Source organism: Xiphophorus hellerii, chromosome 1, assembly GCF_003331165.1.
Source record: "Xiphophorus hellerii strain 12219 chromosome 1, Xiphophorus_hellerii-4.1, whole genome shotgun sequence".
NCBI classification, from domain to species: Eukaryota; Metazoa; Chordata; class Actinopteri; order Cyprinodontiformes; family Poeciliidae; genus Xiphophorus; species Xiphophorus hellerii.
Window position 1 is genome coordinate 15,210,455 of NC_045672.1, and position 25,141 is coordinate 15,235,595.

General features: G+C 37.5%; 2 protein-coding genes across 6 annotated transcripts; both read left to right on the forward strand.

Moving 5' to 3' along the window:
- The first annotated feature begins 2,417 nt into the window (after window positions 1-2,417).
- Window positions 2,418-10,274, forward strand: dtx3 (deltex E3 ubiquitin ligase 3). Of its 5 annotated transcripts, none has more exons than XR_004340695.1 (6): window positions 2,418-2,690; window positions 2,861-2,969; window positions 3,122-3,162; window positions 5,144-5,957; window positions 8,007-8,224; window positions 8,386-10,274. XR_004340695.1 is itself a non-coding variant. In XM_032573702.1 (6 exons), the coding sequence occupies exons 2-6, from the start codon at window positions 2,965-2,967 to the stop codon at window positions 8,459-8,461; spliced, it is 1,140 nt and encodes a 379-aa protein (XP_032429593.1). In that variant the 5' UTR covers window positions 2,424-2,690; window positions 2,861-2,964; the 3' UTR covers window positions 8,462-10,274. The 5 variants fall into 5 exon arrangements, 4 of the variants coding, with proteins under 4 accessions (XP_032429593.1, XP_032429606.1, XP_032429598.1 ...); XM_032573702.1 differs by having other exon boundaries at window positions 2,424-2,690; window positions 5,144-5,943; XM_032573715.1 differs by having other exon boundaries at window positions 2,424-2,690; window positions 2,861-2,933; window positions 5,144-5,943.
- Window positions 10,275-13,457: 3,183 nt separating this feature from the next.
- On the forward strand, window positions 13,458-22,339 carry LOC116726849 (probable E3 ubiquitin-protein ligase DTX3). The gene is made up of 3 exons (XM_032573733.1): window positions 13,458-14,095; window positions 15,659-15,876; window positions 18,894-22,339. The coding sequence occupies exons 1-3, from the start codon at window positions 13,796-13,798 to the stop codon at window positions 18,970-18,972; spliced, it is 597 nt and encodes a 198-aa protein (XP_032429624.1). The 5' UTR covers window positions 13,458-13,795; the 3' UTR covers window positions 18,973-22,339.
- Window positions 22,340-25,141: the final 2,802 nt, after the last annotated feature.

The following is a 25,141-nucleotide window of genomic DNA, read 5'->3' on the forward strand; positions in this document are numbered from 1 at the left end:
ATTCAGACGTCATTGTGGGAAACTACAAAAACGATAGAGATGGCAGACAATGCAGTGGAACTGTAATTATTTACTTACTTGAAATTTGAGTTGCTGCTGGGTCAGCACCATTAAACTATTGCTTCACAATGAGACAAAACTTTATGGATTCATTAAAGTATAATGACAAATGTTAAAATTACTAGTGTCCCCCCTAAAAGCACAGACTCAAAACCAAACATATTTTATCCATACAATAAAGGCACTAGGTTCTGTGCATTTACAACCAACTAATCTTTTAAATTAGCCATTACTAAAGAAAAGAAATACATCAGTTAAATCTAATTTGCCTCCAGGAGCTTTCTGCAGTAGCTCTGTAATTAGAAAGGGGGGATTAACTATTGCTCACTGTGGTGCTAAGTCGTTTCTACCAGTCTCGTTGCACAGTAAGCCATAATGTGGTTGTATTGTTGTGATCTTGGCACCTAATTAACTTTTCTTTTGTGTGGTCCAGATGAGTGAACGTTACCTACCGCTCTGACTATAATTATGCCATTTGTAGAATTTGAAAAGTGCTTTGTTGCAAATCTGGCTTCGACTTAGGTGCCATGAATACAAACAAACAAAAATGGATTAATCTCACACAGCAAAGCACTTGATGTCTGCAGAAATCTTTGTGCAATGCAAACAGCATAAGAGGGGCTCAGGTAGTACTTCAAAAGAACTGCCTTTTTTGGTCAATTGTTGAGTCACACGTTGCAAAAAGGTTTGCAAAAGCAGTTTTTGATATCACTTATTTTCTCCCAGCCTACCCAAGGAACATGTCATTTTTCCTGGCTAAAAACTCTTTACAGGATTTTCTGTCCAACAGAGAGGAAAGACTGCAATAAAGCCCGGCACAAATCCAATAGCTGCTCCATTTCCAGTGAGTGATGGAACAATCTAGCAGACAATGCATGCAGCCATGGGGGTTTTATGACAATAAGTGATCATATTTCATATATTTAAATTTAACAAAATATCCACAGAGGACAAAGTGAGTCATTGAATCGGTTTCTGTGAGAAGATTGAAGAAAATTGAACAATTGTTCATATTCTGGTAATCTATTAATGGACTGGAACTGTTTTTGAAAAAAATAACCAGATATAACAGCTGGCCTTTTAAAGGGTTTAAATACATATGGAGAACCGTTTAACATAGAAGAATAACATTTCAATGTGAACTCAAATAGTGTCCTTGGTCTTCCTCTGAGAAAAATACAATTGTTGACAAACCAACAACTAATCTAATATAGACAGTCAAAAATAGATAAATTAACGTAGGTTGCAACTGCTATTTCCAGAAACTCTAAATAAAACCCAAAAGAGACACAGATTGCATTAATATTGCCACTTTTTAGTGGCACAGACTTGAATTTGACAGGGAATCTGGGCAGGGAGCTAAAGATCAGTGTGAAGACATGGAGCCCTTCCAATCTCAAATACATGGAAGTTGTTGCAAAAGACAAATCATCAACATCAACTGGCCTTATGTTGCTCTGCCTTCCAACACATGTGACATTGAATGAATGACCAGTAGGGTTTAATATTATGTTGTTTATTATTCTTCCAGAAGCACATTTATGTGGTCAGACACTGTTGTTGGACAAGAAGGCCTGGCTCAGATCCTGTACAGTAATTCATTCTTCAGGACTTTGTAGACCATCAAGCTCAAACAAACATACAAGTATCAAATCAACACTCCAGGGATGTTTTTGATTAGGTATAACACTTTAGTATATTGTAAAGCAAAAAAATAAAAAATAAAATAATAATAAAATGATTTCAATACCTACTTAATACTTATACATGTTAGTGTTGGTTTCATATGTTTCTTGTTAAAAATATGTTTTCTCTGCCTAAATCTGACATTCTGTAATTATGTTTAGTTGTATTAATTTTATTACATTTTATTTGCATACAACTATATATTTTTGTCTGTTCTGACTTCATTTTCAAATATTAAATAAGGTGTTATGATCAGATAATTTGTAAAGAGAAATTGCCTTACGAAATATTTCTTTACTCTTACATTAGTAAATTTGAATGGGAACTATACCAGATCATGTGCCTCAGTTTGGCTTCACGATGTCCTTGGATTGTCTGGTTGTTAAGGGGTCGTATTTCCAGTGTATTTAAGATCTCTGTTATGATATTAACAGATAAAAGCGGATAAAGGTCATTCCGGTATTGGAGTGGGTATTCCCTGTGGGCTCATGTCTTTTGCGGGGATTTTTTGTGCACTACATCACCGCTTAGAGTGGAAATAAAGGCAACATGAAACCACATAAACTATGTAATCCACCGTTTACTGACCAATCATGTCATACCAATGACGAACTTCCTGGTTACATTTTCATCATGTAGTTCCCTATCCTCCCCCTTCCTTTTCCTCCTCCTCCTCCTTCTCCTCCTCCTCCTCCTCCTCCTCCATGAAGTGAAGTCTGTTTGCGCCGCGCAGCTGACAAAAATGACGCGACCACGATTGGATGAAAACAGGTTGGAGTAAAAGAAAAAAGGCAGAGTAAATTATCTGAGAGGACAGCGCAGGCTCACAGCTCAACGTGGCGGAGGCTGATAAACGGACAGCGTCGGTGAATGTTTTTTCTACTTTGTGTTGACGCCTACAAGGACACAGGAGCGCAGACGAGACCGAGAACGAGAGGAAGGAGGTTGTGGATTCAAATGTTGTTGTTTTTTTTTTGTATCTTAATCCGGGAAAACATTGGGATATCATGGCTTGACCACAGCAGGCTCTTCACCATCCTCCGCCGATAAACTGCAGTGAGAAATAACGGCCCTCTCTCTCTCTCTCTTTCTCTCACTCCGTCTCCTTCCGCAGATGGAGCTCAGAGCTCTTTAATCCAGCCTCACAGCTCCCTGACAGGCAGTGGAGAACTACTCAGAGGGGTGAGGTGTGCAGAGAAGAAAGCGCTTTAGTGATTCATGTTGTAAGAAATTTGACGCTAATGTTGCCACATCGCTGAATTCCCCGTTCGCCGCCACCTGTATATATATATATATATATATATATATATATATATATATATATATATATATATGCTCCAGACCTTCAGTTTCTCTCTTTACTTCTGTTCAACAGGACGCTTTATTCGCACTTGGAGGAATTTATGGGATCACAAGGTAACATTGTTGGATCGATCATGGTTCTGTCCTTTTCGGATGATTCTGTCAGTGCATGCTTTCAGGGTTTGTTTTTCTTTCTTTCCTGTACACGTCACAGGCTTTAGTTTATTTTGTTTATGGCCTGAACATCCCAGCAGCTAATGTGTTGCCATCAGCCTTTATGTTCCCTGAAGCAAATGCTTGTTCTTCAAACATTTAAATTGTCACCCTTTGATGAGCCGCGGACAAATTCCCTGAATTTTGCACAGTTTCTCTCTCAATATCAGCAGATTAAGCAGATATGAATGCAACAAAGCCAGAGAACTCTTGGAGCTATATTTGAGCTAAAGCTAAAGTAATCCCCCTAATACATGTGAAAAGCTTCAACCTGGCTTGTGCATCACTGCATCTATCAGTTTAAAGTGCAAATGACTGTGAGGAGGACCTACACAAAGCTGAATAAGGCCCTAAGCAGAATAAAATTTTGTAACCTACTTGCAGGTTTATTATTATTAAACAAATTAGAAATGAGGCTTGTTAAAACTGTCTTTTGAACATTTAAGGAGCTATTAATGATGCTTTTCATTTAGCCAACATTTCTGTATTGAACCTTTGTATTGGCGTGATGCAATACTTTAATCTTAATAGTGTTTTCACTAGCTGTAAGCAAAACAAACATAATTAACAGAAATAGAGGCTTGAAAACATTAGTTTATATGACTGTAATTAGGCTTTACTGACCCCCGCCCCGCCAGGCTAAGTATCATTTGTAATTTTATTTTAAATAGGTTGTTTTACATACCCGTCACAGTGATAGCACAGAAAGGTTAAGCTGTATAGTTGATGCGTTGAACTGGGCACAAGGGGTTGCGCGCCAATCGTGACGTACCCGCCCCTACATGTTGGCCTTGTGGGCTGTCATGGTGCCTATTCACCTCAGAAGTTTTGGAAATTGGCATGGATCAAGTGTGCCACCTTTCACTCAAAATGGTCTGTTTGGTCAGCTTGCACGTGCTCAGTGCAAACCTCTAAAAGCGCTATTATAAAGGCTAAGGTAAAATTGTGCTTTTAAAAGACTGTGCAGTGTGACTGATGTGAGCGCATATATTTTGTAATCAAAGAATAATGAGTAGTGTGTGTGTTTACGTCTCACACTTGTTCACTCAGTAGGTATTCTGCTTGAATTTCTCTTATATTACTTTTATGTTACCTATATTACATAGCTGGTTTTAAGATCCACTGGCTGATTACTTTGTTAAGATTTAACTATAGTGCAAAAAATATATTTATTCTAATAGCATTTTTTGTGTTTGCTATTATTTAAGATTCTATACTTCATGGGCGTCAAACTCATTTTCATTTTGCCATATGTCAAGATCATGGATGTCCTCAGAGAGCCAGTTGAGGCAGAGTGTATTGATAAAACTACCCATCAACAAACTGTTGAAAGTATTATTAAATAGCTGTCTCTGAATTCAAGGAGTACGTCTTAAAATTTTAATACTGAACATCTTTTCACACCGATATAATTTGACACTGTACAGATATAGACTGCTTCGATTGGCCCGGGGGCCATAGTTGTGCTGTAGTTGGATAAAATAACTATTAACTGATATGTAGATCTCATATACGATCTATACATCAGGAATAGAGGCTTGAAAAGATATTTATTGCATAATATAAGCAGAAATTCAGGTGTAGTTTATATTCAACTGGTGAAAGCTTGTAACCTAAAAGCTTCAAAAATGCTTACAGTCAGTTTTTTTTTGTACTGCCACAAATGTTCAACAAAAAAATCTGGAATCAATGTTTTATCTGTTCAGTGGTTAGAATAGACACCAATTAAATAACTTGTAGCAGCCCCTGTGTTTCAGCAACATTCGTAGTTGTAGAATGTTCACCTTAAGCAGGAGCTTACTTCATTTATCCCTTAAACCAGCTGCGGTCAAGTGAATAAGTTTTATAAGCTGTAATGACTTTTATGTGCTCCTCTGTGCAGTTTCCTCTGATGAGATGAGTGTGCGTGCTGGCCAGGGCAGTGATGAGGTGCTAGTTTCTCAGGCAGTTTGGGATTACCTGGCTGCAGCTGGGCGGCCCTGGCTCATTGACTTCCAGCACAAGCAGGGGATGAGTGCCGGCATCATCAGGCGAGGAGAGAGGGGGGGCTGCTGTGCTGTGCGGCTACAGCCGGTGGAAGGCTCGAGGAGCACCAGATCTGGGATGATGGATGGACCTATCTCTAGCGAGACGCGTAAAGCCTTCATTGACTTATGCCGATGTGCCCGCAAAGAAATGAGCAAACAGGAGGGAGGACCCAAGAGGAAGAGGGCTCTGCTGCCTTGCGTGGGGGTCCTGGAGCAGAACGGAGAAGGGAACCTCCAGGCTCCACCTTCCCTGCCACGGCGCTCCCAGAGACAGCAGCAGAGGTTCAGGAAACCTGCTGATGAGGAGGTGTGCGCCATGCTCCACGAGGCCTCTCTGAGGAAAGACAAGGACTCTGGCATTGGGTCCCACAGTGAGGCCGAGGACAGTGGCATTTGCTCAATTTGCATGGGGGACATAGTGGAGAGGACCACTCTGGAGAAATGCGGCCATTCGTTCTGCCGCTCATGTCTGGAACGAGCCTTTAAGGTGAAGCAAGCTTGTCCCGTGTGCAGACTGGTTTATGGCCAGCTGGTTGGGAACCAGCCTGCCAATGGTTCAATGATGGTGGAGCGGGACCCTGATATGGAGCTTCCTGGCCATGAGGGCTTCGGATGTATCTGCATCATCTACAGCTTCCCTCCTGGAGTACAGACAGTAAGTACCGTCAGGTACGGATAGAGACTCTGAGCAATGCAACTTATTCAAAAGCCTAAAACACAACCTTCCTCTCTTGTCCAGTTATTTTTTTTCCTCATTTTTTCAGCTCTATGAATTTAGGCTGAATATCTATGCACTCCACACTTTTCAGATTTTTTATCTGTAAAAGATCAAGCAAAACAAGACTCATTCTTTTCATTCACTTCACAATTATGCATTTTTTTTGTTTTTATCTTTCATATAAAATCCCAACAATATAGACTTTGTGGTTGTAACATGACAAAATTTAAAAGAGCTTATCTTTGCAAGATACCATGCATTAATATTCTCTTGAGTTAGATCTACATCTAGTATTTTCAAACGTTAGACAGAAAATCCCTAATTCAAAGTTGCAGTCCTCAGTCTTATTGTAACACCTCATGGATAGAAAGAGCTTAGATGACTGAAGATTGCAAACGCAAAAAGTCTGCATTTATAGCCTTAATATTTTATACAGTGCTGTTGCAAATTAATTTTCCATACATTTTATTTAAAACAAAAACAAAGTCGTATTTGTGCTCCATTAATGTCATTTTCTCTGACATGACCATGAAACACTGTCAGAAACTAAACACTGTGTTTTCCCTTTGACGTCACTTTATCCTCACATTTTTGATCCAAAGCCAAACAACATCTAGTGAGTTAGACAGCATTGTTCCCACACTGGAAAATCTGCTCTTCATTTACAGGAAGTGAAAAAGGTTTTAAGCTTCAACATTCAAGATAATGTCTGGATGTTTACATCAACATGTAAATGTGACTGATGTTCACCATGATCCTCGCCTATTAAATCACCTCTAAGGAAGTGTAAAACCCCCATGTCGTGTAACATTTGTTGTTAAGTGAATAAACTTAAAACTACAAAGGAGATGCTAAATAGGCTTGGAAAGTGAAAACAAAGTAATCACCCACTTGCAGATCTTAGTTTTGTGTTAATCTCTTGACTATGAGTTTCACTTTAAGGAGCCCTTATTCACATCATATGTACTATTTTCATCATTCTGCTGATCTACATGAAGTACTTCTCAGATTAGTTGGACGTTGGAGGATCAAACGGCTTGCAAAGTGTTTGAATTGCTACTGCTGCTGTCTTTATTTTGTATCGTAGCATTACCTCTCACTAGTTTCTTCTCTTCTTTCATCTTCTGTTGGCTGTTACGGCAATCAAAATGACTTTCACCTTTTTTGCACTTTGATACAACAAACCTCAAACTATTTTGTTTGAATTTTATGTGATAAACCAAAAGAAAGTGGCTTATCCTCCTTTTATTCTGATGCTTCTAAATTATGGGTCTTCAAATGCAGGCGTCAGGGGCTAATTTTCTGTAACCTTGTGATGTGTCTCTGGTCCAACTCACCTGAATCAAATGGCTGAATCACGTCCTCACAGTGATTCAAGTTTTCCACAGTCCTACTAATGGCCTCATTATTTGAGTCAGGTGTGTTGAAGCAGAGGCGCATCTAAAAGTTGCAGGACACTGACCCTCGAGGCCTGCATTTGAAGATCCCTAATCTAAATTAAGATCTGTGGAGCACATGTTTGTTGAGCAGAAATCATCTATTTAATACATAACTAAAGCCCAATATCAGTGCAGCTTGTTTGGTCACAAAAAATCACCGAAAAATGCATAAATTTAGGTTCATGTGTATAACATTATAAAATAAAGTTCAAACGGTATGAATACTTTTGCCACACCAGGGGGTTAGACATTTCATGTTGGTGCCTTTAAGCTGATCATTGAGGCATACAGCTCATGGGTAGATCTTTGATTAAAATGGTGACGTAAGATGATTTCAAACATTTTACTCTAGTGGCCGTCTCTTTAAGGCCTGACCATTTAAAAGATGGATTGTTTTGCATTTGATTCATGAAATGACTGATTCCATAACAAACGTTCAGCTTTTATTTGACGCCTTCTACTTAGTTGGCATTTTTTAAATGATGCACGAGGATGTAAAGGGAAAAACACTCCGTACTGATGGTGCAGTTTCAAACAGTTTCTGACTCATTTTACCCACAGCTCGATCACCCAAACCCTGGCATTCGATACCCAGGAACAGACCGCGTGGCCTACCTCCCTGACAGCCCAGAAGGGAACCGCGTGCTGGGCCTGCTGCGTCGGGCCTTCGAACAGCGCCTTATCTTCACCATTGGTACCTCCATGACTACGGGCCTGCAAAATGTCATCACCTGGAATGACATTCACCACAAGACATCCATATTCGGCGGGCCACCCTGGTACGTATCGGTTGTCTGGTTTTTGGAGAATCCTTGGCAAGGGAGTTCAGTCTATAAAGGCTTCGGTGGAAATGGACGGATTAAAATGCAGTTACATGGTACTTTTTGTTGCCAGTTGAGCAAACAAAGGAACTTTAGCCACTTTTCCCTTCTTTTTACAGCTTTGGCTACCCAGACCCCACATACTTGGTGCGCGTGACAGAGGAGCTCAGAGAAAAAGGTATTGCCATGAACTGACCACATGAGACCTCCAGGACTTTGTTGGACTTTTCCTTGGACATGTCCTCACTGTGGACCAAGCTGCAGGATTTGCTCTGAGACTGCCTGATGCCTAAAAGATAGCTGAAGATTAAAAAAACAAAACAAAAATAAAATCACCTCATCAGACACACGTCTATTGCTGCAGAAGAATCCATATCTCCTCCACTGCTGTTCTACTTTGGTTATTTTTCTCAAGCGTTCAAGTCATTCAGTGCTACATGTGGAAGAGAATACTCTTAAATGCAGTGCAAATCCTCAAAACCTCACTGCTGGCACCAGGCCTAATTTCTGATGCACTTATTTAGGAGCTTGTCAGAATTAATGTTACAAGATGTTATTTAGATAATTTAAGTTTAGTGACATTTAAGTTACATTCTATTAATGTTCATTTCCCTCCTTGGGGAGTACTTTTAAGTCTTAAAAGCACATGTTTGGTTGTGTCTCCCTGAAATGTTTGTTGAGCAAGTTTGATTGTTATTAATTACCTGTTGTAATGATTGTACTTGGTTCGTTCAGCAGAAGAGCACTGCTTTTAGCAACAGATTTACAGTTCTGATGTTATTGCAATCTTAAGCACTCACAGGCACTTTGGTAACTATTATTTTTGTTTTAGTGAAGTAGAAGTAATGGAAATCTGCTTCCTCTGAATGAAGGATGCGCAAAGCAAACAGGTTTATGCAGCCATCAGCTATTAGCTGGCGACACGTTCATGTCAGTTGCTTAGAAAACGCTACGCGTGACCTTTATCTCGGGATGTACTTTGATTTTTAAAATAGGAGGAATGTTAAATGATGTCTCATGGCAGCACCTTTCAGCAAGTGTTGGAAGTTCCCACTGTGTTTTTTCCAGTTATTACTCCTGTTCTTTCCAAGATGTCTTCGAGGGGTTCGGCCCATTACCTCACTTAGATAGGAACACACTGGTCCGAATTAGCAGATTTATGACGATGTCAACTTTGAAGGGCATACAGATCACTTGAACCAAATCAGAGGCACAAAAGCTCTTTAAATATCTATGCCTCAGTTCCTTTCAAACTAGGAAATTTGCCTATTTAATCGTTTTATTCGAAATGAGCTAACTGCTGTAAATCTATCAATATGTGACAAACAGTAGGAGAGTTTAGTGATTGATTTGATTAGAGGTGAGTCACTGATCTCATTTTCTTGTGCCTTCCTTATATTCATATTTGATTAAAAAATCAGCCATGAAGACTTTGGCGAATGTTGAGGATTTTGAGTGCTTTTGCAGTCCTGTTTGATTGTATAGAAGCCTCCAGTGTATATTAGACAAATACTCCACAGGATTAAATGTAAAACCTAATCTGGTCCAAAAAATATCACCCCCCTGCTGTCCAAGACATTTGCCTACATTAATTTTAGAAATAGATCCTAGTCTTTTAGTGTGAATGTGCTTGGCAAATCCAGCAGCCTTTTTGTTTTTGGTTGAAAATAATTACTGATTTAAATAGTCATAACGGCACATCAAATGCTTTTGTTATGTTCTTGCCCCCTTTGTATTTTAGTTAAGGGACCAATCAATACATTTTTGGGACACAGGATTGTAGTTAATCAAAGCTACTCTGCACACCTTTCTATGCATACTGAACCTGAAGAAGGGGAAAAAGAAGAAGTAGATGGCTGGATTCCATATTTTGCAAATCGAATGTTAAGTAAAACAAAAATCTGTTCTGCTTTTATAATTGTGTTGATTTGTACTTCGTTGGTATTCAGAATGATGTGGCTACATTTTAATACTTGAATAAAAGTTCTGTTTGGGTTTGTCCACGATGTTCAGTGTGGGTCCTGAATAAACGGTATGTATGTTTTATGCTGCCGAGTCCCAAGTAACTGATGATTCACTGGGAAATGTGGCAGCTGAGGTTATTACTTTCAACATTAACAAAGTCCCAGAGGTATTATTACAATTTTTTTTAGGCTTTCTATGACAACAAGTTTCTATAATATTTTAATATCTTACATGTAAATTAGTAATTTTACGCGCAAAGTATTTAGTGTTTTATGACCAAAGCTGTTAGTGCTCTATCCTCAAGAAGTTAAAGTATAGAAAATACAAAATTATTCCGGGAAGTCTTGCATTTTAATGTTTACTACTGCATTGTTGCAAACATTTCAAAGCAATAAATGATACACAGTGTTTAAAGGAGTTTGAACATGTAGCGCGGAAGAACAGTGCACATGAAACACTTTCATAATATTAAAAAAAGTACCTTAATTTTGAATTCCTTCCTTCACGTTGAGTAATCTAGCACAATTATAAGGCCACAAGAAAATTTCTGTATATTTCTCATGATTATAATACAGTATTTCTCAAATAAAAGCTACAATGAGATGAACCCCAATTAGGGATTATTAAAAAGTCAAAGTAACTTTTAACTAATGTAATCAAACTAAAATCTATTTACTATTTAGCTGAGTAAAAATAAATACAAAGATAACAACAAAAATGTTGACTCAATTCTTTTGTGAGGTACTTCTAAAAAAGCTAAAAGTTAGATTTCTGAGTACTTTTTATAGAAACATTACTAACCATTAAATATAGAAATAGGTAAGGCTACTTAGCTATATCTATGTGTCAAACAATCTTTTCCATCTTCTTAATAACATACACATTTTTGATAGCAATAATAAACACCTATTTTAATAAGAAATTACTTTTTTCTTTTTGCTTTTAAAGAGAGGTTGTTCTAAAGAGGAAAAAAGAAGAGGATAAGATATACCTCTGGCTGGAAGCAAAAGTCTAATTCAAGTTTTCAGAGTATGCTGTTATATTCTGAAGAGTCTGGAACACATTCACTTTAAAAGCTTGTTGATTTGTAAGCCTGTGTTCAGTTTGAAGAGGTTTGGGTCCCAAAGGGCAATTAATGTTTGCAAGTAAAAAAGAAAAAAAAAAAGGTGAAAAAAAGAAAACCTAAGAGACATACAATCAAAGTTCTAAAAATGATGGACAATAACAATATAGTTTGCCACAACAAAATCAAATATCAGTCCATACAAGATATGAGTACCACCAGCAGCGTATTTCCTCAACGACCAACAATATAAGTACCATATGTGGAATAACTAAAATTCAGTTCTTTCTATGCATTCAAAATAAACAGTTTCTGATCATAAACTGCATAGTTTATGATTATAGTCTCAAAAGACAACAACAACAACAACAACAACAATCTTTAAATTTCTGTGCTTCCTCATTTCGGATTTTGGATATGATGAGTATTTTTCTTGAAGAAAATCACAGGAGAGTGACGTAATGTTCATTGTAGAGAGAAATGTCTCTCCGTATTTAACCCAATCTAAAAAGAGAACTTGTCTAACTTGTCTTGGCTCTGACCCAGTGTGGAAAAACAAACCTTGACTCATCAAAGAATGAGTCAGCAAGCAAAGGTCCTGGGGATGGAGACGTCATGAGGGACTGATCAACCAATCCGAGGCCGTCATTTCAATGTCAGTATTACACAGCAAAGGAAAATTGATTATTTTAACAAAACCAAAATGGCAACAAACTAAGATAACAAAACATCCTTGCTGGATACTCCCATTTCTTTAATAAAAACTCCTCATGACTAGAGGTGGTTTCACATCCAAGGTTCAAACATACTCTATTAAATAAAAAGGCAGGTTCACGTGTCAGATTTCAACACAATATTTAAAGTTCCTACTAACTGGCAGATGTTTTAAAACTTTGAACTAGCAAAACATGATTATTTGGACATTTAAGTTTGGCAACGAAACAAAGCCGCTTTGAGCAAAGCACTTGTCAAGGTCTTAGAAGCATTCATATGTTGGAGATTCGCTGACATGAACCAGGTGGGGAAGAAGGTTTTATTAAAAGTATCCAGCAAGGGTGTTTTGGAGTGACTTGTAGGATGCAGTTAAGATTTTTGCATCTTTAGTGAAAACTAAACATACCATAAATTAATATACCAGCCAATGTAATTATTCTACTGTGCTGTCACCAGAAATACAGCAATATGTTGCTAAAATAAGGTGTAATAAATTCTTCTTGAAGACAAATTGTACTAATATAAAAGTTTATTGCAGGGAACCACACTATGCTCAAACTGCTTCAATGTCTGTGAAAAAGTATTAGCTCCCATACAGTTTTCTTCTGTTTTTGCTTTTTTAGCCACCCTTGTAAGTTTCAGATCATAGAACCAATTAAAGTTTGAACAAAAGCAAAAACTGAAGAAACCAGTACGGGAGCAAATCCTTTTTGCAACATTGTAATTTTGGAAATAACCATTGTGCCTTTTATGTACTTTTTCTGTTCAAAAGGGATGGACAGGATACCCATTATAAAATCCTGGAAATAGAGGTGAATGAACAAAAGTCATCACATTTTTCACATATCCAACCAGCTTCTACAAATTTATCAAAACCCTTGGTAACAAATGGTAACATTAAGGAAACTTTTATAGCAAAGACATGCTTTTTTGTCAGTCTCTATTGACCTTTAATTATTAATTCATGACTTTCTGTCTTTCAGGTCTAGAGTTAATGCTTAACTGGAACCATCTGACTTAACTGGATGAAGGTTGAGCATGTTTGCAAGAAACACTTTGGGCAGATCTGGTGTGAAAGATGTGATGAATGTGTGGACCAGCATCTCTCCTACACAGTGTTAATGATGGTGCAAACTGCTAAGGATGGTGGGGAATCTGTGATGCTGTGGGCTTGTTTGTTTTCCAAAGAACCTGAATATCTTATATTAGAGAACATGGCATTATTACATCTGAAATATCAGGTGATTTTGAATAAAATGGGGTGATGTTTTAACAGGACAATAATAAAACCTAAGCGCTGTCCTGTTGGTAGAATGAAGTTCATATAGTAGAGGGAAGTAGTTACTTCTTAAAGAGCTCAAGGTCAGATTTTCACATGCATATTCTTTAAGAATGAAACCTTGTTTTAAAAAATGTTATTTATTCAGGTTATAGAAAACAGAAGTTATAACAAACGCACAATAAAGCTGATGTCAAAAGCACAAATGTGTAAATCTGAAAGTATAACGCGAATGATTTAAATGTCATTTAAATCACATTGCGAGGTTATGTTTTAACATAGCAGCTGTTAAAACATAACCTGGGCAGGATAAATAATAATGAAAAAACATACAACCAATCAGAGACAAGTTGTTTACCACTTCCTGGCACATGGGATGTTTCTCATCCAGTAGAGATGAACTAGACGCCCCTTTCCCTTCGTCACAGGTCTGAAGTATCCAACCCCTAGGAGTCAGACCCAGAGAGGAAGCAGAAGACTGCTAAATGTCTGACATTCCGTGGAAATTATGGAAAACCCGGCAAACAACACCAAGCACGCTGATAGCACGGGAGACTGCGCCATCTGTTTGGAGAGGATTCAGAGGAAGAAAACGCTCAAGTGTCAGCACTCTTTCTGCTCGGAGTGCATCGACTCAGTTTTCAGACTGAAGCCCGCATGTCCGATATGCAACACATTCCACGGAGTGTACACGGGGACCCAGCCGCAGGGCACGATGACGGTGACCCACAGCTTTCTGAAGCTGCCGGGCTTCGAGAACTGCGGCTCAATCGTCATCCAGTACAGTTTCCCAGGGGGGATACAAGGGGTGAGTCTGGCGGCTTCCTCACGCTGCTGCTGTTATACTGTTACTTGTTAGGAACATAGTTATCCAGCAGGGGGTGCTGTGTTTCCTTCTTTAATTACTGGAGGGAAGTTCCTTTTAAGGCATCCGAGTAAACGCTTCAAATTGACGTCATTACATTGTTGAAAACAGAGTGTGGACGTAATGATGTGAAAAGAACCATAATTTCTGCCTGATTTAACATCAATATAGTGTAGAGCTGATCTGTTGATTATTTTTTTTTGGACTAACCGATTAATAATTTCCAGTAAAAGCAGATAAATAAGTGGATGTACCATTAGTTGTTGAAACCATTTTACGACTGTATACTTTTGGGATAAAGGTGGAGAGCAACCATGTCAAATGTATTGTTTATTGATGTGCACAATGCATTGTGGCAACCCATAAAGCATGTCCTTTATACATGGCAACAGTGGATGTCAACATGATAACAATACTGTGGAAAAAACTGTTTTTCTCAAAGTACCTGTATTAATGCAGACTGAGCATTTACCTTTATCAAGCCACTTATTTAACTCATGAGCTTATTTCAAGCATTTTCCAGTCAGGCAATATTAATGCAAAACAAAAACAAGAAACTTTGCAGCCAAATTGCTCAACTTTCTGCATATTAAAGTTGTTAGTAAGAGGAAAGGTTCAGGTATTGTTTGTGTAAAGGCCAGTGCTGTACATTGTTAAACATAGATGACCTTCAAGCACTCTGGCAGCACACCATGAGAAACTGGGATCAATGTGGCTACATTTACTCAGGAGTATTTAGGCAGATGATTCAGTCTACTGCACCAGAAATGTAACCTGAAACTGGATAATGTGAAAGGTACCAGTATATCAACTCTGCACCAAGATGCAAGGCAGTGATTAACAACAAATATTGTTATTGTTAAAAAAACATAAGATTTCTTCTGTTACTTTGAAATACTGTTTGTCTTATACTACTTAAGAGGATTTGTGCAGTTGGTGAATTTTTCAGAAAAGTGAAAAGGTTTTTTTTTTGTCGTTGGTGGTGAATATATTATAAAACAGACATTCAACTCAAATGTAAAAATCAGATTTATACTTGGTGGCAGTTCGTTACCAGAGAAAAAAATTCCTTCTCTTAACACCAAATGAATTATTGTTTATTAAACGTAAGCTCTTTTGAAATACTGCTTATCTGCTTAGGCACAGGAAATTTACAGTTGGTAAATTTTGCAAAAGTAAAAATCAGATGTTTACTTCATGGCACGTGGTTACCAGAAAACGCATTCATCTCTTAGCAACAAATTAACAACAATTATTGTTATTGTTCAAAATTGCAAGGCATTTCAATGCTCTATGCTCTGCTATGGCAGGCCCCAATAATTCTTGTTACTAATTAGTTCATGGTTAATAATGAGATTTCAGAACTGATGTCTAATTTGATTGGAGAGAACATCAAGACAATCACGGCTCAGAAACTTATAAATTTGCAAAATGAATGTTTGTTTTTTGTATTTTTATGATGAAACATTTTGGTGCTCAGCTAAAAAAAGGTTGTCTTTATTCCAGGCTGAGCACCCAAATCCCGGCGTGAGGTACAGCAGCACCTCTCGTATTGCCTACCTGCCAGATTGTGCAGAGGGACAGAAGGTCTTGAGGCTGCTAAGGAAAGCATTCGACCGAAGACTTACTTTTACCGTTGGACGGTCGGCCACCACAGGCCTCAACAATGTCATTACCTGGAACGACATTCACCACAAGACCAGCATAAATGGCGGTCCAGAGAGGTAGGCGATCCATTTTTTTGGCTGACATCTGAAACAATTCCATTATGAAATGATCATACTAGAATCGCATTTAATAAAAAAAAAACTAAAAAAACTAAAAATCTGTATAAATAGAAGAACTGTCTCTTGATATGAAAATCTATTTCCAAAAGACTGTAGTTATTCTTTCTTCAGGAAAGCATCATTTCAATGCTTTGTCCAGGCTCGACAACGATGCCTGGTATCCTTCTCTCATCAGAAAAGCACAAAAGTTATTTGAAAACAGAGAGGTGCTTAAAGTCAGTCTTCTTTGTCTTTGTGTTTTATAAGGTAGCTTAGAAAATTCTTAAAGTCTGACAGCTTCCTTTTTGCAGAAGTGTCATAAAGACTGTTCTTAGAGTCTTCATAAGAGTTTTTTTTGGCCACTGGACAATTGATAATCCATCATTTAACAGAGTCAATAAACAATAACAAATTAGTGGCAAAGAGCTTCTTAAAAAAGACAAGACTTGTTTCTAAGACATAGATGAAGGACTGCAAAGACCTATCTTGCTGTGCTGTTATTTTCTGTCGACAAAAGGTTAAAAAACATTACACTCAAATCAACTTGAGTCTTAAATTATACATCTCCTTAGGCCTCCAACTCTCATAAACCCTCATTTTCTGCTTTGCTTAGCAAGCTTGGTCCCACTTCAGGGTCTTTTTTAATGCACTCCACTATTTTTATCTAACTGTTTATTTATTTATGTTGCTGCCTACTTTTTCAAACATATTTCTATAGTTGTGTGTCATGCAGAGGAATTAGATTATTTTCAGATAATCTCACAACATATTGACAGACTTAACAAATATGTACTTTTTGTTCATAAAAGTTACATACTGCAGTTTTAATTTCACTGAAGAGGGGACGGGGTAGGAGGGATGGGGCAACAGATATCTGGTAACAATTTAAATGCAAGCTAGGGCAGGACTATCTATACTGACAAGAGGCTGTTTTTTATTATAATTTTATAAATATTGTTTGAATTTCTGTCACTAATAAATATATTGTTTTGTTGTGTAATTGTCAAAAGAGAAAAAATCTACATAGACTCCCTGGAATGATGCTAACTAGCTTGTCACTGAACACAATGTTGCTCACCGTTTTCACTGGGGCAGGGATGAGGGATTATTCTGATGTGGTGGTTAGAGCTGCTGCTGACTGACTCATCTGTTGTTAAGTGTGGTAAAAGGTACAGGGACAACTTAAATATGTGATTAAGTTGGTTGATTTTTTTCCTTCGTTCTTTAAATGCTGGTGAAATGGAGGCAAACAGTCTGTAGCTAAGCTAACTATGCTAAATGGTTGCTAATCTCACATAGTGAACCCCCTTCTCTTGGAGAAAAACTGGGCTACAAATTGACACTCTTGTCTTTTTTCTCTCTCTCTTTTTGAAAATCTGACTTTATTATTTTTCTTGGCAGCATAGTTACTGCCACAGTGTTCTTGTCTTCTACTGACTGCTGCTGAACACCGTCACCATTTCATGCAGATTCAAGGGGGTTGGGGTTCGGTGTAAATTTGAATGTGTGCGTTTTGGTCTGGGAGTGGTAACATTTATTTTTTACTGATAAAAACAATTTAAAAAACACGATATAATTAATTTTGTAATTGACAAGGCCCCAATTTGTTTTCTATTTCTATGAAGAAAAAAACAAAAAACTATTTTGTGGAGGGGCCCTGAGGCCTAGAACAGTTATTTTCTGCATTTGGTGCATTAGACATAGTGCTGACATTTTCAGTGAAAGCTTCTTATGGCTGGAATAAAATTCCTGAGAGCGTACGAACGTAAGAGTCTTTTAAATCATTTTCTATTAAGTTAAAAGTATGGCTCTTAGATAATCAAATATGCAGACACTGATTATGTGATTATTATATTGTTTGCATTGTAGTAAACCGTTGTGCTATATCGCTTTTTATTCTTTTTAGCTGTGTAACTTGACATGCCTCTTTTAGATTAAAAAGTGCTTTTTATTTATAATAATAATAATAATAATAATAATTTGTTTTTGAAGAAACTTGTCTGCGTTCCACGGCAGGACTATCATATAAATACAATATGTTGTATTTATATTGATTGTACCTGGAGGGACTAAAATTAACCTCTATGGCTAACTCAAGTTTATTATGTGACATGCATTGCCCCTTTTGCAATAAATAAACCACAACAACTTCAAGGTTAGACATTCAGCTGTCGTGACAAAGCTCTGTGAAAGTCCAGCAAGTCCGCTTCAGAAAGAGTGTGCAGCTAAGAAATCAGGTTTCCACCACTGCAGAGCTAGCTCAGGGACGGCAGCAAGTAGGTGTGAGGTTTTGGCACATGTATTTCTTCTTATTCAAGAAAAACATCAAAAGCAATTTGACACTTTACAGAAAAAATGGCAAACTCTGCCATGAGACCTGTATTATGCTTATAGTTATATAGGCTTGCCTCTTGTGCGAAGTAGTGGACTTACTTTTCAAATAAACTTCTATGAATAATAAAAAACAACAAAATGTCCTCTTAGAGGAACTTTGTCCAACCATCCAGCAGCTGTTCAATGGTTTTCCCAGCATGACGGAGAGATTTATCTCAAGGTGCCTCAAGTGCATCAGGAATCAAAATGTTCATATTTTGTTTACGTAGTTAAGAAGCTCTTTACATCTTCATTCTTATGAAAACCAACTCTTGATGCTTTGCATAAATGTGATGTATTTTTCAATGAAATCGTTTAAGACCAGATTAACTTCAGTGATAAAAAGTAAAACAGGTAAGTTTGTGAAAAAATACTTAATCAGTCCCAAGAAAACAAGAAAGCCGGGTTTTCCAGGTACATCAGGAAAACTAGGATTACCTTAGTTATTTGGGCTGTTTTATGGGCAACACTGGCTGCTAGAGGTAAAGAATAAAACAATGAAGATTATTTATGTTGCATTAACTGTTGCATGGTTTTGCAGCAGGCCTGGAACTCACAAAACCAATGAGATCTCTTTCTCTGCTCATCTCTTTCTTTTACAGTTTTGGTTATCCAGATCCAGCGTACCTGTTCAGGGTTCAAGAGGAACTTCGTCTTAAAGGTGTAACAGAGGATGCCTGATTGTTCGAAAACATTTTTTAGACAGACTTAGTTCTGCTCTTAATAAAGTTCCCAGCTGCAAATCTGCACTTTTCAACAGTAATGTTCACCACGGATACTTGAAGATGTGTTTTTGTTTTTTTTTGTATATGACCTGGGCTAAACTGAGGGAGAAGTTTAGCTTTTCCAAAGACTTTTTCTGCTTTATTCCTGTTATGTAGCTGATTTACTTTAAGCCAATAAGCAAGACGAGTTTGGTATTGATTTCATTAGTGTATACAGCACCGTTCACATTTTTTAGCAGTCTTGGTAAAAAAGTGTGGAAAGTAGACAAACTAAGTTAATCTTTTGTCACCTTATTCTGATCACACACTGAAAAACATCCTGTTTACCTCATTGAGTTCTAAGTGTTTCAAGCATCACTCAGGATGTAGTGGAAAAGAGGCTTTCCTGGAATGGCATGCATCCATTTTGAAGAATGGCTAGGAGAAATGGACCTGTATTTATTTACCTATTTATTTATAACTCTAGCAAACAGAAAAATGTGGATTAGATTTTGAACAATACAAAAAAGTAAAGTAGTCATTCAAAAAACTAAAAATACACTTAGGAGTTGAACATAATTTTTAGGTGAAGGTTGATTTTTTTGTGGCAGAGGGGTAGATTAGTTTATTTAAAGGACTTTTACACATTTCTTTTTTTTCCTCCAGGGATGCCAATAAAATTAGAGAGTGCTTTGTTTGTAACAATTTATTTGCACTGGATGGAAACATAATATGAATGAAAAGCGATTGTTTTCTAGGGTCTATGTCAGAGTCAGATAAATGATCCTGTATATTATTTTGTTGACAATCAGTCCTGGTTATTGAAAACGCTTAAAATATTTTGCAAAATAATTTTTGTTCTTTTCCAGCTTCCTTCTTTAAAAAGTGTGAAAGCATGCAAACGTTTTTTGTGAAAATATATTTGAACATAACATTTCCCATAACATATATTTAACTAAATTTACATTTTATTTTTAAATAGGTGTACCAAAAAAACTAAAGAATGACCGTGCCTGGCTAACGACTAATTAAAAGTAAATTACATTGTTTTTTTAAAAGTAGGTTTATTAGCCTTTCTACAAAAACAGAATTTTGGGTGATATTTTTTATTTTTGCAGTAATACACCTTAATTGATTTCGTGCCTTATGCAATATCAGATAAGTTGGTGCCTTAAGAACGAGTGAAATGTTTTTATGCCCTGACATCACCACGCTTGTACACTAGATGGCGGTGTTCTCCTAGTAGAAGGACTGTTACATTTCGTCGTCATTCTGTTCCCAGCTTTCTCTCCCCTCAAAGTTTCCTACTTAATGTGTTTGGGTCAGTTTTTACTGCAACAGTTAGAGAGGAGGTTGCTTTGTCTTTCACTAAGATATGATGTTATATTTTGGAGGAATGTATACTGCTGTGTGGTGATGGCTAAATGCTGAAAGGGAAGTTGCTGTTCTTTGTTAATTGTGTGAAGACCGACTAAATCAATGCTGGACCAAATATATCCTATTTAAAACTCGCTCTGAATGTTTTGGTTACATTACAGTGCATGGCATACTAAGCTGATTTTTCACTTTGCAGACACAAGCATCAGTGTGTTTTTTTACCACGATTATATGGGATAGACCAATGCAAACTAGCACATAATCCTGAAGTGGAAGGACAATCATTGATGGTTTAAAACATTTTTTTCCCACAAAAACACATTTGGAAAGTATAGTGCCCAACTTACATTCAACTTCTCCCTTACATGTCTGGTGTTTCTTGATCTTTATGATTCTTTTAGTTCTCTAACAAACCTCTGATACCTTCAAATCAGCTGGATTGATTTAGAGGTTAATTTACACAACAAACTATTGTGTAAACTATACTATTTACAATAGTAAATTTACACATTTACTATTGTGTAAATGCTTTCTGAAGTGACTTCAGATTTTGCTCGTTTTTATTTAGGGATATCAGAATGAATCCAGCTGAATAAAAATTCACACCGCAGTTTGAAGATTTTATTCGGTATTTTTCAACCCATCATACATGATCCTCTCCTCCCTACTCTAGTTTGTGTCTGTAATGTGACAAATTGTAAAAAAAAAAAGTTCAAATTTGGTTTTGGTCCAAAAAGAAAAGAATAGTCTCGAAGCACGTTTAACGTTTATTTAGTTTGAAAGCGTGCACGTGATGTAACAGAGTCAGATAGTGGCCTGTTTTCCACTCTGACGTCAGTGTCTGGGGGCATTTCTGTGGCCTGTAGGATCTCAGGGCATCTGCTAACCTCTAATCAGAGTAGGACCCATCTGCCACCCCACCCTGTGTTGCCCCTCTTTCTGCAGTAGTTCATCAGTAAAATTCATCCACATGTCATCATCCGTCCATTCACCAAATAATAATAAAAAAAAGGTTTATTTGAATTGTTTTGTGTTTTAAAAAGTTCTCCAACATTTTGGTTCTCTGACATAGAAAGATTGCCTCATAATGCAACTTACATTTCAATAATAATCCTAGAAACCCTAAATGCACTGAGTAGTGAGGCAGGATTGTGTGTCATATAAAGCAGAATCTAGTGAAAGTAGCACAAAGTAGAAGCATGTCTGAAATTACTTTCACTTCATTGAATCTAACCTACATTTACACATGAAATACTTCATGTGAATTTGTCTGGTTTGTTACTATATGAGGACGTCTCTCTGGAGTAAAAGCACAAATGCATTTTTTTCTTGCTAAAAATTCAAATTGAGAAAGGTTGATTTTTGTGTGTGTGCTTTTTATTTTATTAGATACATTTTTTTTGTTTTAAATTTTGTCTCAGATTTTCCTCCATATATTCTTCTGCACGTAGGCTCAAAAGTTCAGTTCTGGTCTCATCTGTGCAGAGCAGCAGCTTCCATAAGTATTCTGTATCCCCTATGTTTGGAAAAAACTGCAGAAGGGATTTTTTCAGACTTTTTTCAACCGTTTTGCTGCCTTAAGGACCAGATCTGTTTAGAGCACGACTAATAGTTGGAAACAGATTATCCCTCCTGAGCTGTGGATCTCTGCAGGTCCTCCAGAGTTACCATGAGCCTCTTGGCTGCCTCTTTGATTAATCATAGTCTTTTCATTACCAGATAATGGATTGAACAAGGCTCTTTCAGATGTTTAAAGCATTGGATTGTATTATAAAATTGTATCTTGCTTTAAAGGTCTTCACAACAGCTTATGTTGCATATTAATGACATATATTTTGTGTTTATTGAATATTGTATTTTGTTTTTCTGCTTTAAAGCGTTTGCGAGTTAGTCTCTCTGTAATCAGAATGTTTTAATCTCTGTGACTTATACTTGAATAAATAAAAACCATAATGATGATAAACTCTGCTGTGTTCCTTGATCTTCATGATGGTGTTTGTTCACTAATGTTCACTAAGCAACATCTAAGGCCTTCAGAAACAAGTTCATACTCTGTTGAAATTACACAATTACACACCAGTGGACTCTATTTACCAATTGGGAGACTTCACTGGGTTTTATTTGCAACCTTCTGGAAAGTTTTTATAAAAAGATATTCTTAAAATGGAAAATGTTACACACAACACCAAGATATTGTCTTTTATCAACTATTTTTTGCTTACTTTCATACTATTGTCAGTAAACAGAACAACTCAAAAGCATACCACCCACGTAGATGGTTTGGCGAAATCTAAGAAGTGTTTACAAAGAATGACTCTGCTCTTCTTTATAATAAGCCTAAACAATTACGTTTCCAGTCTGAGAAAAGAAAAATAAATTGTAACAAAAAATTCAGGAATTATATCCATTTTTAAGAAAAGGCAAGATCCTTTTTTGTTTTCAGAATAACAATCAAGTTTTAATTGACTTTATGCAAAAGTTAGATTTGCTACATAAAATATTTCATATTTAGTTATTTACCGAACAAGTAGAAATAAGTTGGTACCAATTTTAACTTTACTTTAAAAGTGAAAATTATTTTTTAACTTTAAAAATATATTAAATTTTTCCGTGGCCAGTGAGTAAAAAGTGTGGACACCACTGATTTAGGGGTGGTCCAGTAGAGGGGAGGGTCAACTACCCACTGCACAATTTTGTTTAGATTGTAATTTGTTGAAAAATCTAAAACCACAACTCCTTTTCGCAATTATGCAAAACACTGTGTTGGTCCATCACAAAAAAATCCCAATAACATACTTTGAAGGTATATTGAAGGAAAATAGTGCCTTAGATTCCTAAGAAAATTAAAATAATTTTGTGCCCCTATGGACAGGTACTTTCCGTCGCCATCTGGTCCATCTGGATAAGAGGGCAAAAAAATGACAACAATGCAAGCAGCTCCATAAATATGCACATAATTAAAATTTTGCAGAGCAGTAAGGTTTCAAACAACCAGCAATGTAAATGTCCGTGAAAAACCTCCCTCTAAACGTTAATAATCACCTGAGCTCTCGGCATATGTTTTAATATGGGTGGTAGCTGCGTCCTCTGATGCTTTCATCGATTGTTGCTCTCTGCTGTTTTTTTCTGTTACATCCTGCTGCTGCAGAGCAGTAAAAAATAGCACTGAGACTGTTGCTTGCATGCTTCTTGGTGCAACTAGACGTCTCCTTCTGAGACGCTCCTTGGAAGCACAGAGATGCATGCGTACATCCATCAGATGAGAGGCACGCTGCATTTTCTGTGCTGCGGTTGATAAGAAAATCATTATGTGACAATGCAGAGCTGTTGTTCTCGCGCTCTCTCCGTTCCGTGCTCCTTAATTAGAGGGTTTTTGGCTGTGAGGAGGGAGAGCCCTGGCACACTGCTTTCCTCCCTTCCTCTTTCCTTGTCTGCCGACTCATCATGCTAAAGGTGCCCAACTACAGACAAACTACCTGTGAATTGTACACTTTTACTTTTATTTCCTCTTCTCTGTAATGAGAATCGGCTCCAGCAGATGTAACCTACTTCTGCATGGCTTTGAAGGTATTTTATATCTTCACCCAGTTTTTTTTTTCTTCCCCTGTAATGTCAAAGTTGACAGAAGAAAAAAAAATGGTTTGAGGAATCCAAAAAATGTCTATCTGTGCACCACAAAGATGAAGTAATGAGACACGAGGCGGTGCTGGCGTGTAAGCCGAAACGCACAGGGGTTGCTGAAGAGGCATGTGCCTCCATCCGCTCTCTTTGTGTGACAGAATGTCAGCCCACACCACTGACATGCTCATCCTCTGAGCCTCAGGCTGTTTGCTTAAGAACAGCAAAGTGAAGGTGGGTGTGTGGGTGCTTGCTTGCGCTTCTGCGACTGTTTGTCTCCCTGCATCTGTGCATGCACTGTGTACGGAGATGCAATACATGAATGTACAAGTCTGTGTTTGCGTGTGGCGGTCAACGATGAGTCTAGCATTCTGCTCTCTGATTCATAGCCGGGGTTACGTGGCTTTTTGCCTGCCTGATTTAGCCTAACAAACCCTCAGCTTTTCTTAGTAACGCTGACAGATTTACTGACTTGCTTTCCTGACAGGACACAGCAGCAGAGACGTTATGCATCAAGGTTTTTGGGCCAGGCTGTTGCAGATTGAAGTCTTGCACTTAAGCTGTTGCTCATGAGCAAAAACCACAGTTCCTGCATGACATCAAAACAACAGCTCCAATAATAATTTTCTGTAAAAAATTACTTTTCTTCTAACATCATGCAAAAACTGTTATTCTTTAGTATGCAACGAAAATAGCAATAAAAAGCAAAGCTGCAGGCTTTGCCGGGTAACATTTTGTTGTCCTTCCTGTCTGCAGCTCGTCCATGGCCGTCCATTGTCAGACATCGTTGTGTTAGAGCAATTAGCTTCGGCTGCCATGACAACTAGCATGACCTTTTATGCCGTTTTACAAACAGGAGTCTTCTTTACCAAGGCCTTTCTTTTCAACGACCACAACAACAGCTGTCTGTAGCACATCGGGGGACAATAAACGGGCTTTGTTGATGAAAGAAGCTGGCAGAAGCTGGCTGAAATGTGCCTCTGTTAAGAGACTGCATCCATCACATTTCCATTGGTAATAAAACAATTTGTATTTTACTAAACACAAGTTTGAAGCTGCGTCTTAGTGTGAAAGAGTCACACTTGGGACACAGTTATTGTTTAGATTTTGACAGACATTTTATTTGTTTTGTTTCTGGTTTTCCACTTGGT